This window comes from Micrasema longulum, unplaced genomic scaffold, assembly GCF_059751315.1.
Source record: "Micrasema longulum isolate JH-2025_06_02 unplaced genomic scaffold, ASM5975131v1 h1tg000083l, whole genome shotgun sequence".
NCBI classification, from domain to species: Eukaryota; Metazoa; Arthropoda; class Insecta; order Trichoptera; family Brachycentridae; genus Micrasema; species Micrasema longulum.
In genome coordinates this window covers 536,203-552,366 of record NW_028277289.1, presented here as the reverse complement: position 1 = coordinate 552,366, position 16,164 = coordinate 536,203, and the positions used below count along the sequence as shown (strand labels likewise).

The following is a 16,164-nucleotide window of genomic DNA, read 5'->3' as shown; positions in this document are numbered from 1 at the left end:
ACTTTTCAGTCAGTTGTACAAAATATCATCACTCGTAACTTTATTCCTAAGCATAAAAATAAACATGACTGATATTCAAAAATAGTTTTTAACATGTTGAAATGTACGAATAATGCGCAAAGTATTATATTATGGATGGTTCTTGTAGAAATCAAGTTCCTCTTGATATTTATTATTAACAACAAAAACAAGCGTTGAAGGTAGGTATATTTTAGAATATATCTGAATGTACATATGTATTAAATAAGAAGATAAAATGCATATTATCGCATAAATAAATTAGTGGCACAATTATTTTAATCTGTGTTAGAGATATATTTAATAAATGAACTTCGAAAAGTGATTTAATGGATTATTGAAATAGATTTATAAGTAATAAGTAAAACTTCAGGAGTGCCAGATTTTATTGCTTTTGAAATAATACAGAAAATTGGAATCACATTCAAAACTTACTTAAACATGTCCAGCAATGTTAATTGCACAATTAAATTAAAAGTAAAAATTTCTCCTTTATTTTTTATTTCCTGATAACGATTTTTATATTTAGCAATCCGGATGACTGGAGTTTGGATAAACGGAATTTGTTGTACTGTTAAGTTATTGTTTAAAACAATATTTTAAACTAAATGAAAACATACTCATTCAGTGTGACCGATGAATGAAAAAAATCAAAAAAACTAAATTTTTTTAAATAAATTGTATGTATTCTAAATAGATCTACATATTTTCGATTTTCATATCTGTAATAGTCTGTAATAATATGCATCTGCCTTTGTAAGGTAAATATATATGTTGCCATTTTGAACATAATTTGTATGGTTATGATAGTTTTTTTTTAAATAAACACAATGTGCCTATTTTAACATACACATCATAACAATCACATTATTTTTCATCACATGAGCCCTACTGAAATATAAAATTTATACCATTAGAGGTGCTGTGGTTAATAAACCTTAAAAATATTTTTTAATAAAAAATGTATTATAATTGTTGATAAAACAATATAAAAAATACATGAACGTAACTAAAAACAATATCACCTTTTATCAGGAGTCAAACAATTATCATAAAGTTACTAAACAAACTGAATTGAAGGGCAGGTATTCTTATACTTTGGTAACAATCACAAGGAATATTTAATTAACTTTTACATAGATTATTTGTAAATCAAAGGTTGTGTAATAATCACAACACAATACTTGCGCTCCTACACATGTTTGACAGTCAGTATCATTTGCATCTTTGGTTTTTATGGCACTTTAAAAGCCATCAAAATCTATATTTCTTTTTGATTGTCGGCTGTTGCTTACAATCCAAATAATAGCTGCTTCTCTGAAAAAGTAATATTTTTAGTATAATATTGTTGATTTTTAACAAGGAAATTAGGGTGTTCACTTTATTTAGACATGAATGCAACATTTAAGATAGAATGCTAATTGCTTTACTAATGTTATTATATAATGATGTTCAAGTTTGATTGACTAACGTTACGAACATCATATTGAGGCTTTACTGACAGAATGCATGAAGTCATTAAAACAAGTTCCGAGATAATCGTATTTCAATTTTTTTTATTAATTCGACGCATTATTTCTCCCACAATTTTCTTTTATTTTAATTTTTTGAAAAGCTTTGAAAGAGTAATCTTTATTCTAGGTATAAGAAAAAAATTTGAATCAACATCTTGCACCTATATCTAAAAATATTTGAATTTTTTTAATTTTTCATTTATTGTATTATTTTGTTTTGCATTTTTTGTTTCTTTTTTATATTATTTTGTAAACTTGCCAAACACAAGAGCCAGACTCTTTTTTTGGCAAGTTCAACCTTAAGTGTTCCATTTTTTTATTGTATGTATTGTTTTTTTATGCTAATAAAAGTTTAAAAAAATAAAAATAAAGAATGTTGCCTTAATGCATTCTGTCAGTATAGCCTCGATATTATGTCAAATAATAATGTTCCATTACAGGTAGCCATGGATTTGATTGTTTTCAAGACAACCTATAAAAAATATTAATATTTTTATTTTATTATTTGTTGCATATATGACATTGGAAAAATGGTAAAAGAGACCTACATAGTTTATATAATAAATAAATCAGTAATAAATATAAAACTCCTTGCATAGTGAGCCATTTTCATCACAGCTTCGATTTCAAATCCAAAATATTATATTAACCTTTATTATATTTATATATATGTACTTATCTTTCATCAGTCACATAAACTGCATAGTCAATAAATCCTAAAAAATGCTAGGCTATATTTTGCGAGTGACAAAGGATTTTAAAAATATTGATGCTTTGAAATTGATGTACACAGCTCTGGTTAGGAGCCAGCTAGTTGGAAAACAACTCAACCATATGGACTCCATATTACAGTCGCCGTGGTGCAGTTGGTTAGACGGTCAACTGTGAATCTGGCGTCGCAGGTTCGATTCCCGCCAGTTGCAAGAAAAAATCCAAGAAAGATTATTTCTTAATTGGTCTGGGTGTTGTGGTGTATTATTCATAAATTCCTTTCATATTCTTTCTTTCCTACCTGCTTAGCGGGTTATTCCTTAAAAAAAAAGTTCAGACCAATATACATACTCTTGAAAGAGTTTAAAATATTTTTTTAAGATACATAAACTTTAAACTCGGAATCAGATATGAATTTAATAACTATAACTTTCTATCAAATACTTTGAACTTGGTATAACTAACTGAGGAAAGAAAAATTATAGATTTACTGAATTTATTTAAGATTGTTCATTTTGGGCAGTCGCCCAAAACTATTGGCATTAATTAATTTCAAAATACCTGGACAAAGGACTCTTTAAGTACCTCAGTTTAGTTGCAACAATTCGCAAACAGTATACTCATTGAATCGACTCCATGTACTCGGCAATAACTATTCCGACGTCGCTGATATTTTTAACATAAAGTATGGTTTACATAAATCAACTCTATTTACTCATTTTAAAAATGGTGAACGGTATTTACATTTGTTAAATTATAGTTCTTTCTATATTTACTTTTGAATGGGAACTATTTTATTGTGTACCATATTTACGTGTACCTATACTTCATTTTTAAGGAATTTGAATTATTATTATTAATATTTTTTTGAGATATAAAAGAATTTTATTGCTTTTTGTATTTAATATATATTTTGTACCTCTTAAAAAATGGAAAAAATCCTTTTCTTTTTAAAATTTAAAATTTTATATGCACGGAGTTAGATTTTTTAAATATTTTTTATTTATTTATAATACTTATTAAACTTTTTTTGTTTTGTTTTTCACATTATACTGATTTTTTTATATTCTGTTAAATATGTATTTCTGTAAAAGTAAAAGGCACTGCGTGCCGTATATATTAATAAATCAATATTATATTATACCCAAATTTACAATTTGATATTCTGAGCAAAAAACATTAAAAAAACTTCAAAAATATTCACACAATCAACTTAATACAATAATATAATAATATATTTTCCCCCATTTCAGTGACCAGATAAAAATATTACTGTTCAAAATATTAAAAAATAGTACCTTGTTTGTTTTGGAGTTACGTTGATAGCCTTGTACCAAACATATAAATTCAAAATTACTGACCAAGAGCGTAGAGGACCCAAAATAAATGCAACAATTCCGTACGCCAAACCAAAAAAATATGCAAAATGCATATTCATAGCGAGAATAAATATAAAAGGCAGATGATTAAAAAATAAGGATATTTTGGAATGGCTTAGCTTTTTCAACAAGTGATCTCGTTGGAATCTGAAACAAATAAAATAAACACATACAATATTCCAGTTTGATCCGTTTAATGGATATTTAGAATATTATTATTATATTCAAGAAGAAGAACTATAAGACTTACTGCCTGTCTACTTGATGAGCCAAAAATAGAGTCAATGGAAACTGGCAGACAAATAGTTGTATAAATCCATACATATATGTAAAAGAGCCAGGAATAAAGACACCATTTACAAGAAGTCCCCAAGCAAACACCGCTCCAATATATCCTTCCATCAATTCCCCGATTGCCCAAGGACCAAAACAAAGGTAGATGTCATAAATAACCAAAGGGTAAAACAATTCATCCACTGTAGACAAAATCCACAACTTTCTCAAGTAAATATAAAATAAATTCTTTCTGAATCTCGGCCTTATCATATTTCCCGTGAGTATTTTCTTGTGCATGTATCGCATTATTATCAATGGCAATGTGCTCACCAACAACATTGTACCAAACAAGCATTGGAACTAAAAAAAAAGAGAATATGTAAGAATACATTTTTACACCAAAAATATTAACTAAATTTTAAATCAAGTATTTCAGAAGAACAATATGTAATAGTTTGAAGTGTTCAAATCAGGCTTTTGATAATACAAACTATTTGAATATGTACTAATGTACACTTTATTACTATACTCATTATTAATTGTAGTTTTGCAGAAAGCAGCCAGTCTACAATTTAAAAAAAATCGATATTGGTGTTATCGGGTGCAGTAATGTCAATTCCACGTTCTGCTAAAAAACATCCAGGCCGCTTTCATACAAAAAACTGTAATAATCACCTTCTGAAAACAGTGTGGATCACAAAAACAACACTTCTTAATTTACCCACAGCACTAGAAAAATATTACAGTATAGAAGCTGATTGGAAGATTAATGCCTCCAGAAATCGAGTTCTCTTAATTAAATGAAAGTGGATCAAGTGTCCTCGGCACGGTAAACCCCAGTGAGGTCACATTCTTTTTATTATTAATTATAGTTTGTAAGCAAAAAATATTAATAAATAAAAAATAAATACATAAATATTTTAGTTTTATAAAGTTATTGATATAAAAATACCAGTAATAAAAAAAAAATGTTTTAATACAAAATGTCACCTCATACATTCGATGCGGCATCATTCAATATTAGATCTGGCTGTTTTCTGAAAATTGCATAGTTTAGGTTGTGCGGTTAGCCAGACTTTAAAAATCACCGAAATTCCTTTAACACGTGATTAAATTATTTTTAAAGTTATTAAAACAAATTACAATTTAGTACCTTAACATAAATATAAAATAACACATTCAATTCATAATGATACAACATACATTAGAGTTTTACTAAGGCTGGCTGTTTTCTGCAAAATGCACGTATTAGGTTACGTGGTCAGCCAGACTAGAAATGATTAAAACTAGTCAAATACATAAAAAAAAATATTACAAAAAAACAAATGTATCATTTGTCAAAGTAAAAAACATTTCAACTGTTGTGTAGATTTAATTATGCACTCTTTTCAAAAAAGTTCAATTAGTTTCACTTTTCTATGCCTGGTAGCTTTTTGCATAACTACATTCAATTTAATGACAATTATAATAAATATAAATTAATATAATATGTAATAGTTTTTTTTTTTTAATTATTAAGTTGATTATTATGTATACAAAGAATTTAATGAAAATTAACATGTATTGAAGCACTTATAAAAAAAAACTTACTATTATAGATGCATCCAACATTAGGACTACCCTGGATAAGATATCGAAATCAACTTTTGTTACATCAATTGAAAACGGTTGCTCCACAATCTCCATTCTTCCTTGTTCATCTTTAACTTTGGCATAAATGATGTGAATTCCAGAGTTATAATGTTGCGAACTCCAAGTGGTTGTATATAACGGTCCGTGAGAGTTCACACATTGTATCCAATTTCCACTGTTAATTTTCACTTCCACGGACACAATTGGAGAAACGGAAAATGCTAAAACACGTATATGTGAAGAAGTTTGCAACTGAATAAGAGGTTCTCTATCTGGTAATGCAAAAAGAGCATTTTTTGGATTTGTAATCAAAATTATTGGCCATGTTCCATGCTGAACATCGACAAAATTAAATAAATTGTGATCAAATGCCGCTAGCCGAAACCTGAAATAAAATCAATTTACTAGTACATTGTAGTTAAGTAGTAATTAGTAATGAAAAACTAATGATAACTGAAATACTGTAAAGGCATATTAAAAAACTAACATTCTATTGTCTTTCCAATCACCTAATTCCAGCTCTAGGAATCCTGGCTTCTGTCGAGTATACATTTTGGTAATAAGCCCACCCATCTGATGCAGGTGTCCACAAAGGTAAACTTTGGATGTTTCAAGGTCACCAATTAGCTTCCTTACGGGATCATCACTCAGGGATATTATACATGATGTTGGATAGTGGCCAAACCTGTAAACCAATATAACAAATTATATCAATGGATCAAAAATAAACAATTCTATCCATACTAATATTATAAATCCGAAAGTGTGTTTGTTTGCAATTGTTTCACGTCGCAAAGGAGTCGGCGTGAGTTTTTGCAGACATACATTAAATACTTTTTATCCCCAAAAAAAATATCATTCCCTAGGAAAACTTCTTGATGGAAAAATGAATTAATATTATAACAGAATAATGAATGGATCATAATATTTTTTACATAGCGGTAGTTGGAGGATCGGTAATTAATACAGGATATTTTAATCCCAAAAAATACATCATATCATCCGGAAAATTCTTATTGCTAATCGCGAGCGAAGACGCAAGTAAAAGTAAGTTATATAATTAAAACAGAACACTAAATAATTTTTAAAAAATATTGAAAAATAAATGTTTGCATTGTTATGATTTACCCAAATATTTCATTTTGAGGGCCATTTTCAACGAGTTTTAAATAACTCACTATTACAAAATGGGAATCAAGTTGGGTAGAGGGGGATTCGAACTAAGAACCTTTGATCCATGAGTCCGAGAAACTAGCTACAGGACCACAACCCGATTTCATATTCATAATCAATTGACTATATTCTTGGAAGCCCAAAAAAAATTGCATGTGATTTTACATATTAAAAAACATTAAATTCAAACATCCTAGAAGAACAAAACATCTTGTTTTCCGCTGAAATGCAAGGAACAAGGTTTTTTAATTTTAATAAACAAGAATGTACTATGTATAAAAAACATTAACAGGCTCATTTAATTTTGTTTTTCACTGAGGGAATCAATACATAAATCAAATCAAATGACTAAAAATATGTATTGAAAATGTATAAATATGAGAAATAAAAAAGAAGGAAATTTTGGCAAAAAATAATTTTGAATTTATTATTTCCATAAAATAAATTAATGTAAAAGATTAATGTTTATATAACATATATATATAATAATGCACAGTCCATGTTCGAACATGGTGCTGTTTGCATCCTCTTTAACTCTGCATGTAATTTATGTATTCTTTCGTGAATACTTTGTATACTACGGTGATGGTAAAGATGAAATTGTATTTTAGTATTTGCATACTGGTGTAGTGAGTGTCCTGACGAAAATATTTACTAACATTAATTAAAATGTTTGACTAAAAAGTCAACGCTTTGAACATAAATAATAATGTAAAAGAAATTAATTAAATTAAGGTTTGTGATTTCCATTATTTTAACAACCAACAGGATAGAGTTTTACAAGCAGGGAATAACGTTAAAAAAATTATATATATTTAGAACAGATTTCTAGAATTCTAATTATATAACTGTCAATGTATTTAAAACAAGTTTCCACTTATAATTTTCAGGTTTAAAAACGAGCACATACAAAACGGCTCGCAGTTGGCATCACATCATTTTGACGGCACGCATTATGACCGCTGACTGCTCTGATAACAAACATTAAAAAATGTCATATGTGCCGTTTGTCCCACATGGCAGGAAACATCTTGTTTTCGGGTAATTCAAAATATACATATTTTAAACCTTTGTAGAAATTGTATCCAAAGTCTCACGAAAAAAATATAGCATTGTGATTTTTTGCTTATTAAAAAATAAAAATATAAGAAAATGAGAAAAGACTCGAATTTTCTCGGCTTGATTACAGACTGGAGGTTGCCTCGTTAAATTTTTTTTACATTCCTTACAAAATTCTCACAAAACCTCCAGAATTCTTCTGAGGCGCCTATTCTCAAAACTGTATGCTGTTTAACTAAATACAAACTACAGTAAAAATAAAAAAAACATTATATATTTACCAGACAGTATGATCGACACCAATCTCCTTAGCTTTAGCTAGCATTGATTTAATTTCCACAACATTGTCTCTGGTAAGCATTCCAATAAAATTGAAGGGTCTTTTGGGTCCTAATTCTAAGCAAGCATCAAGACCAACAAATGCAAACTTTTGACCCCCCTTTTCTAAAATTTGTAGGTATGACCTGGGATTTTTGTGTCCTTGCACAGAATAGTTTCGAAAGAAATTATTTTCAGACTTCCAACCAGCAACATTAAAATTATCTGTGGACATAAATAAAAACAAAATGAAATATATAATATAAAACATATTAAATCTGATAAAGATGTTAAAAAATGTAGTTATGATGCAAAAATGCAATCAAAAACACTGGCGCATAAAAAATAGTATTAAAGGTTTATTTGATTGGTAATAAACAAGTTTACACAAAAACCAAAAGATATTTTAATTTTTTTACTATTACATACTTAGTCTGACGCAATAATTTTTAGTAATTTTTTGGTATTGCAACTTTTGTCATCACTATTATTATTATTTTAATTCTAAGAAAGCAGCTTAAAGCCGATATTCTTAAATCTATTTGAACAAAAGTTAGTTGTTGGCGCACTTTAACCTTTCCCAAAACCAATCTAGTCCATTTTTTAACTTATCAAGACCAGCTCTTGTGGCATTTAATTCCAACTATCAACAACCCTATTGCTCAGGAGATGGTTCCGTGGATTTAATAATAATAATAAATTTTGATAACTTTTATAGTGCCGTTTTTGTGAGTAATCACTTCAAGGGCCCTGTACATTATACTAAAATAAAAAAATAAGGTCTATCTGTAGGCTAACTCTTAGTTACTATTTACTAACAGACAAATTTTACAAATCATGTAATACACATAATATGGTACTTCTAACAATTACATCTAAAAAGTAGCAAATTGAATCTGGTTTTTTCCATTATCCTATTATCAACCAATTTTAAAAAATATATATTTTTAAAAACTACTCTAAAAAGAAACGAAACAGAAAGCAAAGAAACAAACAATTGTTTTCAAAAATGCAAATCATCTGCATATTATTTGTATTTAATATACCATTAATTTTTTGAGTAATTTATTATTATCATCAAGTTTAGAGTCTTTGTATTCATGATCACAAACAAAATAAGTGTTTAAATTAATAAATAAAAAATGACAATTTTAAACGCAGGGAAAGGGTGACTCATATAGATACGTTATTGAAAATTACTTAGAAATTTATCAGAGGATAAATAAAGACAAAAATATTATAAGGCACTTCCTTGTTTTTCAAGAAATAAAAAAAGCCGTGCTCTGCTGCCAAGCTCACCAGGGCCAAGGACCTTTGTGTATTTTCCAGTAAAAGTGAAAAATGTTGGAACACATTAAAAAAAAATCTCTAGGTACACCAACCCATTTAGCATTGTAAATAGTAACCAAACATAAACCGTAGACAAATCTTGAAAAATCATTGACAAATAAAATAAGGCATTAAATATTTATGGATTAAAGATTCATAATACTTATTGTAAGCTTACCGTGATTTCCTCGAATATCAAGCCATAAGGTTTTCTCCTTAACTTTACAAGTTTTCATTGTCTCAGCATATGTTATCCATTCCTCTTTGTACTGGCCTGACCCCATATTGTCTTTGTGTTTAGCGTCTGTCAAATCTCCTGAAGCAATGACTACAGATGGTCTGATGATGTCGAGAGTTGAGCAGCAAAACTCTTCCAACTGAGTTATTCTCAGAGGGTCATTAAAAATACTCAAATGTAAATCGGAAATCTGTAAAAAAAAAACACTTCTTTGAGTATAGATCCAATAGAAATGACGAGTAATGTTTTTGAAACATTAATAAATTATATTGGGGACTTGAATAATTTCTCACTGTTTTTTTCTTGCGTTATTTTTAAAAATTAGTAAATAACACGTAATCAAAAGAATTGTCCATCGCTAGTGACTACTTTCTCCCATATTTCAGATAGCATACGAATACCACCTCGAAGAAATGACTCATCCTTTGAGTTATCCATGAATCGAGCCATTTTTTGGCATCTTGCTAAAAATGGAAGTGCTACTCAGCTAGGACATGAGCCATCGATCGCAAGTGGTAATCAGAAGGAGTAATGTCCGGTGAATACGGCAGGCGGGGTAAAACTTACTGTTTGAGAGTTGACAAGTATGTTTTGACTGGCCTTACAACATGTGGCCAAGCGCTGTCATGCTGCAAAATTTTGCAAGTAATAACTTTGTCATGTCTCCCCTCATATTGCAGCCCTTTTTCCTTCAATTCTCGGCTCAAACACATAAATTGTAATCGATGGCGATCTCCCGTGATGGTTCTGTTGAGTTTAGGGAGCTCACAATGCACTACACCCGGCTGATCATTGTGTAGAGTAGAGATGATAATGATTATGATGTTTCGACAGAGCATGGACATCGTAAGTCTCTACAAGAGTTCTATGTGCTTTAGCTGCAGATTTGTTTTGAAAAAAGCAATGCAGTAAAATTCCCCGGAAACTCTTTTTTTGACATGAAATTCGACATGTTCAATACTATGAAAACATATGTTGTTTACACTTCGGCGGAATAATATATGCGGTCATTTTAAGCCTAATGGTGGGCTTCACGATGAAGTTGACTAGTGTTACTCGATGTAAAAAGACTAAGATAACACCATCTGTCAGGAAACAGCGAGATTATTCAAGTCCTGAGATTATTGAAGTACTTGTTGTTGAGCATTAAAACATACCCAAGAAGGTTGACAAAAAACACACCCAGGAAGGTTACAATTAACGACTAAGAATACTTAGTTTTTTTTATAAATTATTATTTGCAACAAGCGTTTTTGAATGACATACATAAGATCATATGTCTGTCTTGCATTTGTCTAGCATGCAAGAAGTCTCGGGTTCGATTCCCGGCATGGTTAACATAAAATATATATTTAAAAGGTATTTTACACTGAAATATTTCATAGTCCCTGGACTGACACCCAAAGCATAAGACTGATCATCTTATCTTTGTGTAACAAAAATGTGCCAATACACATTTTTATGTGCCAGTGCCCCATGCACCATTGGTGCGGAAAGGGAACGATGATATTTGATAAAAATATTTTTGTAAATAAATTATATCAAACAACAAACAAACCCAAAGTTATTTCATATAAAATAAAATTGTAGGCTAATAAATGTACGCGGTTTGTTATTAAAACAAGAAACTGTTAGAGTAATGAAAATATTTATTGCATAAATTTAATTGATTTTGCCAAAATTATGTTGTATTTAACGTAATTTTCGCATGAAAATCGAAAAAAATATATCTCAAGCAATTTTGACCATATTAAAAAAAATACACACCTGAACAAACCACATCAGCTGATCCGCGGAATCTCCAATTTTAGATAGGTTTTTGTATGTCGCTTTATATCTTATGTCGTATTTTAAACTTTTACTCTGATATACATCTAAATCAATTTGATAGGCTATATTCGCGAGAAACGTTGAGAAACCCACTACAAATAAAAGCAGGGCTAACTTTGTGTTGAACATTTTGAAAGACATTAAATCAAGTTTCACTAATTAATTATTATCAATAAAACCATCACATTGTTTACTTAAAAACCAACGACGATTAATTGATGAGCCTAGAAAGCACCAAAGTGATTACTAATATCCGAGTTTAAAATTATAAAACTCTGAACGTGGCTCGCATTAGTCATAGTTCATTGATACTTTATTATAAATTATAGTAAAAAAGCCTCTTTTGGCAGTTGACCGAGTTGACAAATGACAGGTATAGTAATGTCACAGATAAACAAACTGATCAATTTGACATTGCTCATCAGGGTTACCAGAGTATTATAAACATTAAACGCTGATCAATAAAAACGGGGTAGCATGTTGCTAATAAAAATTAAACAGTTCAATGGAAATCAAAAACACTTTTTTATCTTTATTCGGGCCTTTTACCAAAACATATTAACATTTGCCCAAAATAAATTACATGCATTTTAAAATTATAGAAAGTATATAAACAGAAAAAACAGAAAAGACAATGAATAACATTATATATACACAGACAATGGACAACAAAAATGTAAAAGAAAAACAAAATGATATGTTTTTCTTAAGAAATTAAAACCAAAAATATTGATTCTGTAAGAGGTATAGGTATGTTTATAAATAGATTTATGTGATTACAGTTTATTTATTTTTTTAATCGAAATGTATTATCATTCATTATTTTTTTGTGTGTATGAACATGGTATGAACATTAGCAAATAATATAAGTTTTCTTATGTAGGAATAGGCTGTAAAATAGCTTATACTTAGCTTAATCCAAAAGTGAAAATAATGCAACTGCTCTTAGAAGATACGAACTTTATTATCTACTTTTTTTTTGTATTTTTGAAAACAATTATTTTGTGTTGGATTTGAAATACATTTGTTGAATATTTGTTTTTCACTTTTTATACTTTACTAGAAGTATATAAATAATAATGAAATCAATATTTTGCTGTCATCTATTGATGGCTAGTATAATACCCGTATGCAGAGACAAAACTTAAGGTGAGGAAAGTACATTTTTTTGTCTTCACCTTTGGGTTATTCTCCGCATTTGAGATTAAAGTGTACTTTCCTCACCTTAAGTTTTGTCTCTGCATACGGGTATAAGTAGATAAATGTAATAGTTTATATAATATACTACTATTAGTTTATACGAACTACGAAATATTTATCATTACGATACCAAATATAAAGGTATTTATTATTTATTTATTTAATCCAATATAAAATACAAATACATAGTTAACAAAAATGTTTATACAATAGGTACGGTACATTGAATATATTTTTATTTATGGATGTAGCCACTCCACTGGCCCACAGGCACGAGTAAAATACGGAATATTCTAAAGTTCAGACATTAAAAAAAACATGGAGACATACTGTTTAATAATTCCTTTTTTCATAATTTATGCAAATAAACATATAATTTAGCCCTGTTATTGCAAAATAAATTAAAAATCATTAATACGCCGCTCGTATTCGCGCGTGCGTCCCCCATCACTGTCATTAACCGACTGCAGACTGCATCTGTTTTACACAACACCTACCACAGAACAGCCTCTCTGTCTTCCTTGTTATGAGCTATATCTTCGTGCTCTCTCTTATACAGATGTGTTGCTGAATTAGCAGACATTTTTTGTATTAACATCTAGCATAGTTATATAAATTGTACTTTCCAAATCCGGTGTGAAAATATCCATTTGAAGGTAACAAAAAATACGAGTTCGTCATTTAAAAAAATAAGAGTGATATATCAAGTCTTGTATCGTATGTCGACGACTAGTGTGACATCACAGCTACACAGAAGTTAACATAAGTTGTAAACATTAAATAAAAAAATATGAGCGCCAAAAGTTAGTTAAAAAAGCAATAAAGAAAATTTTCTGCTCCACAAGATATTGTTTTTGCTTCTTAAAATGGAACGTCAAGTAGACGAATGTGAACATATTAGACAGCCATTTCTGTTGGCGTTCAATCGAGGGAATAAAGCTGCTCGCGATATTTGCGTAGTGTGAGGTGAAGATGCTATAAATTATTGACTAATTTGTTGAAAATAATAAAAAAAGAAAATACATGATTGACTAATTTATTGTATTTTTTTTTGCTGTACCGTCTTGTTCTCTTCATTTGGAAAAACTTATGTTTTATTTATTTATACTTTTACAATGTTTGCATTTTTTTTATTATTCAGAATAATGTTCCCTCACTGTGTCCCGTGCCGAGGGAAACATTTTGCAATAAGTTAAACATGCCATATATTAGTTATTAAACATAGTTAACGTAATAAGCAAATAAAAACGTAATTAAACTAATTATCATCTCAAACATAATAAGCAATATAAACTAAAATAATCATAAAAAACACAACAAATTCATATCACGTTAACACCAAATTACAAAAAAATTACTGAATGATGCATTATTTTACAAAAAACTAGTCAATAATTTACAGCATCTTCACCGTACGATACTGCGCAAATATCGCGAGCAACTGCGGCAGCTTTATTCCCTCTATTGAACGCGAATCAAAAGAGGTGTCAAAAATGCTCATTTACGTCTACTTGGCATTCCACTTTGAAGGCATGTAATCAAATAAAATAATATATGTAACGTAAAAGCAATCAATCTTGTACAGCAGAAAATTTTCTTTTGAATGACTGACGGGTATAACTTTTACCATTTTGTTTTACTTTTGGTTCTCATTTTAAAATTCGAATAAAAACACAACTTGTGTTACCACCCAATTTTTTAATTTTTGCTATTTATCTAGTCCACGGGATGTATAAAAAAAACAAGACGTTAATACATATTTCCAATTGAATGCAAAGGGACTTTTTTAAACTATTGATTGGTTAAAATTCCACATAAATCTATGTTATTGATTTCACGTAACTTATTTCCAGTTTCAAAGGGATACATAGAGAAAGCTCTCGTTGGTGTTTTCTAAATAAAAGCTATTAGGTATTTATGATCATTCTTAAATTACATATCCAAGGTTTATACAGACACAGCACCACAGGTGGTAGACAAACACATTTCTTACATAGATGCATAATACATCCACATAAGTTCTCTCTCTTTTTACTTGAACGTAATCGATTATTTAAAATACTTTTTACGACGTAACCTGAGGTGTGAGATAGAAAGTGAAAACCTTAATCAACAGTTTTCATGGCGAGTTCACGCTTTTCATCGTTTTGGTGGCACTATCTTACGATCATAATTGTTAAATGGACACTTTTTGTGGCAGCAGGAATTTCTTTTCACTATTTATAAACCTAAGTATATATTCGAGAAAGTTTTTATAAACTCTCGTTATTTGTAATGTCGCCTCTTGTTATTTGTTTTCTAAAATAATTATATTTTGATGAGAAATCTTTTGGAGAAAATAATAATATGTGACGATAAATCCAGGCATTCACAGAGTTTGTGACCTGTCTTTGTTTGGTTTGAGTGATCACTTTGCACACTGTGAAATATACACCATTCTGCATTTGATTTTTAAATTTTCGTCAAATAAAATAGTCAATTCTCTTCTAATGTAGGTAAGTAACATTCACTATAAATCGCCTGACAACACTTTTTTATATCTAATTAACTATCATCATCATCATTCCCTTTCAGCACCTAATGGTGCATAGGGCACTGTATTGGCACACCAATTGCAGCGTATCTTGATCATTTTTGTTACATGAAGGTGAGATGATCAGTCTTACGCTTCAAGTACCAGTCCAGGGACCATGAAATATTCTAGTGTAAAAACACCTTTTTAAATCAATATTTCACATCAACCATGTCGGGAATCGAACCCGAGACCTCTTGCATGGTAGGCAAACGCGTCAACCATTACGCTACGAGGCCGAATTGCCATTATATTTTATATGAAGTTAAAATATGAGAGATACACAGTTAGTAAAATGATAATGCAAACCTGTCAATAACAGGTTATATGCCCTGTAAATGCCTAGACCTCCACATTATTCTGTAAAAAAGGTTATTGACCTCTTTTGGAATATCTGTAAATCTGATTAAATACAAACATTTGAACAGACTAAATATTCAAAATATTTTACGAGTCTTTTGTTGAGTAATAATAAGCAAATAATATTATGGGTAAGTTTATTTTTTTACGCCTACTTTATTACCAAACGTTGTAAACCGTTTATGGTCTTAATTATTATTTAAAGAGACGCGCTTTCGAAATAATACTTCTTCCAATTAATATATACCTACCTAATAATATATCCGGCAAGCAATTATAATTATTGATTATTGAAGGCCAATTTACATGATAATGAGGATCTTAATAGTAGTCACTTATTACAATAAGTAAATAGCCATTGAATTTAAAACGAATGAATTAACAATATGTGCTAACTCGCTGAATTTAGATTAAATTGTATGTTTACATTAAAAATAGGAATATTTATTTAAGTTATAGAACAAATTCAATTAAATAGCAGACATTTGTTGAAAATAACAGATTTAACGCTTGAGATATTAGGTTTAAAACCTCGCAATGCAAATACAGATTTTC

General features: G+C 29.5%; 1 protein-coding gene across 1 annotated transcript; it reads right to left on the bottom strand.

Moving 5' to 3' along the window:
- Positions 1-1,028: 1,028 nt before the first annotated feature.
- On the bottom strand, positions 1,029-11,869 carry LOC148284853 (transmembrane protein 62-like). The gene is made up of 8 exons (XM_088233994.1): positions 11,415-11,869; positions 9,588-9,837; positions 8,044-8,305; positions 6,018-6,215; positions 5,489-5,915; positions 3,873-4,258; positions 3,542-3,769; positions 1,029-1,335 (listed from the first exon to the last, which is right to left on the bottom strand). Exons 1-8 carry the CDS (start codon positions 11,616-11,618, stop codon positions 1,263-1,265), a joined length of 2,028 nt encoding a protein of 675 aa, XP_088090120.1. The 5' UTR covers positions 11,619-11,869; the 3' UTR covers positions 1,029-1,262.
- Positions 11,870-16,164: the final 4,295 nt, after the last annotated feature.

What these genes read in the sequence shown, in the direction of transcription:
- LOC148284853 (XM_088233994.1), bottom strand. Translation starts at nt 11,618, where the DNA reads ATGTCTTTCAAAATGTTCAACACAAAGTTAGCCCTGCTTTTATTTGTA. An exon ending in AGCTGATGTGGTTTGTTCAG is followed by an intron (nt 9,838 to 11,414) that starts GTGTGTATTTTT and finishes TTTTTTTTACAG; the next exon opens with ATTTCCGATTTACATTTGAG. An exon ending in GATTGGAAAGACAATAGAAT is followed by an intron (nt 5,916 to 6,017) that starts GTTAGTTTTTTA and finishes ATTTTATTTCAG; the next exon opens with GTTTCGGCTAGCGGCATTTG.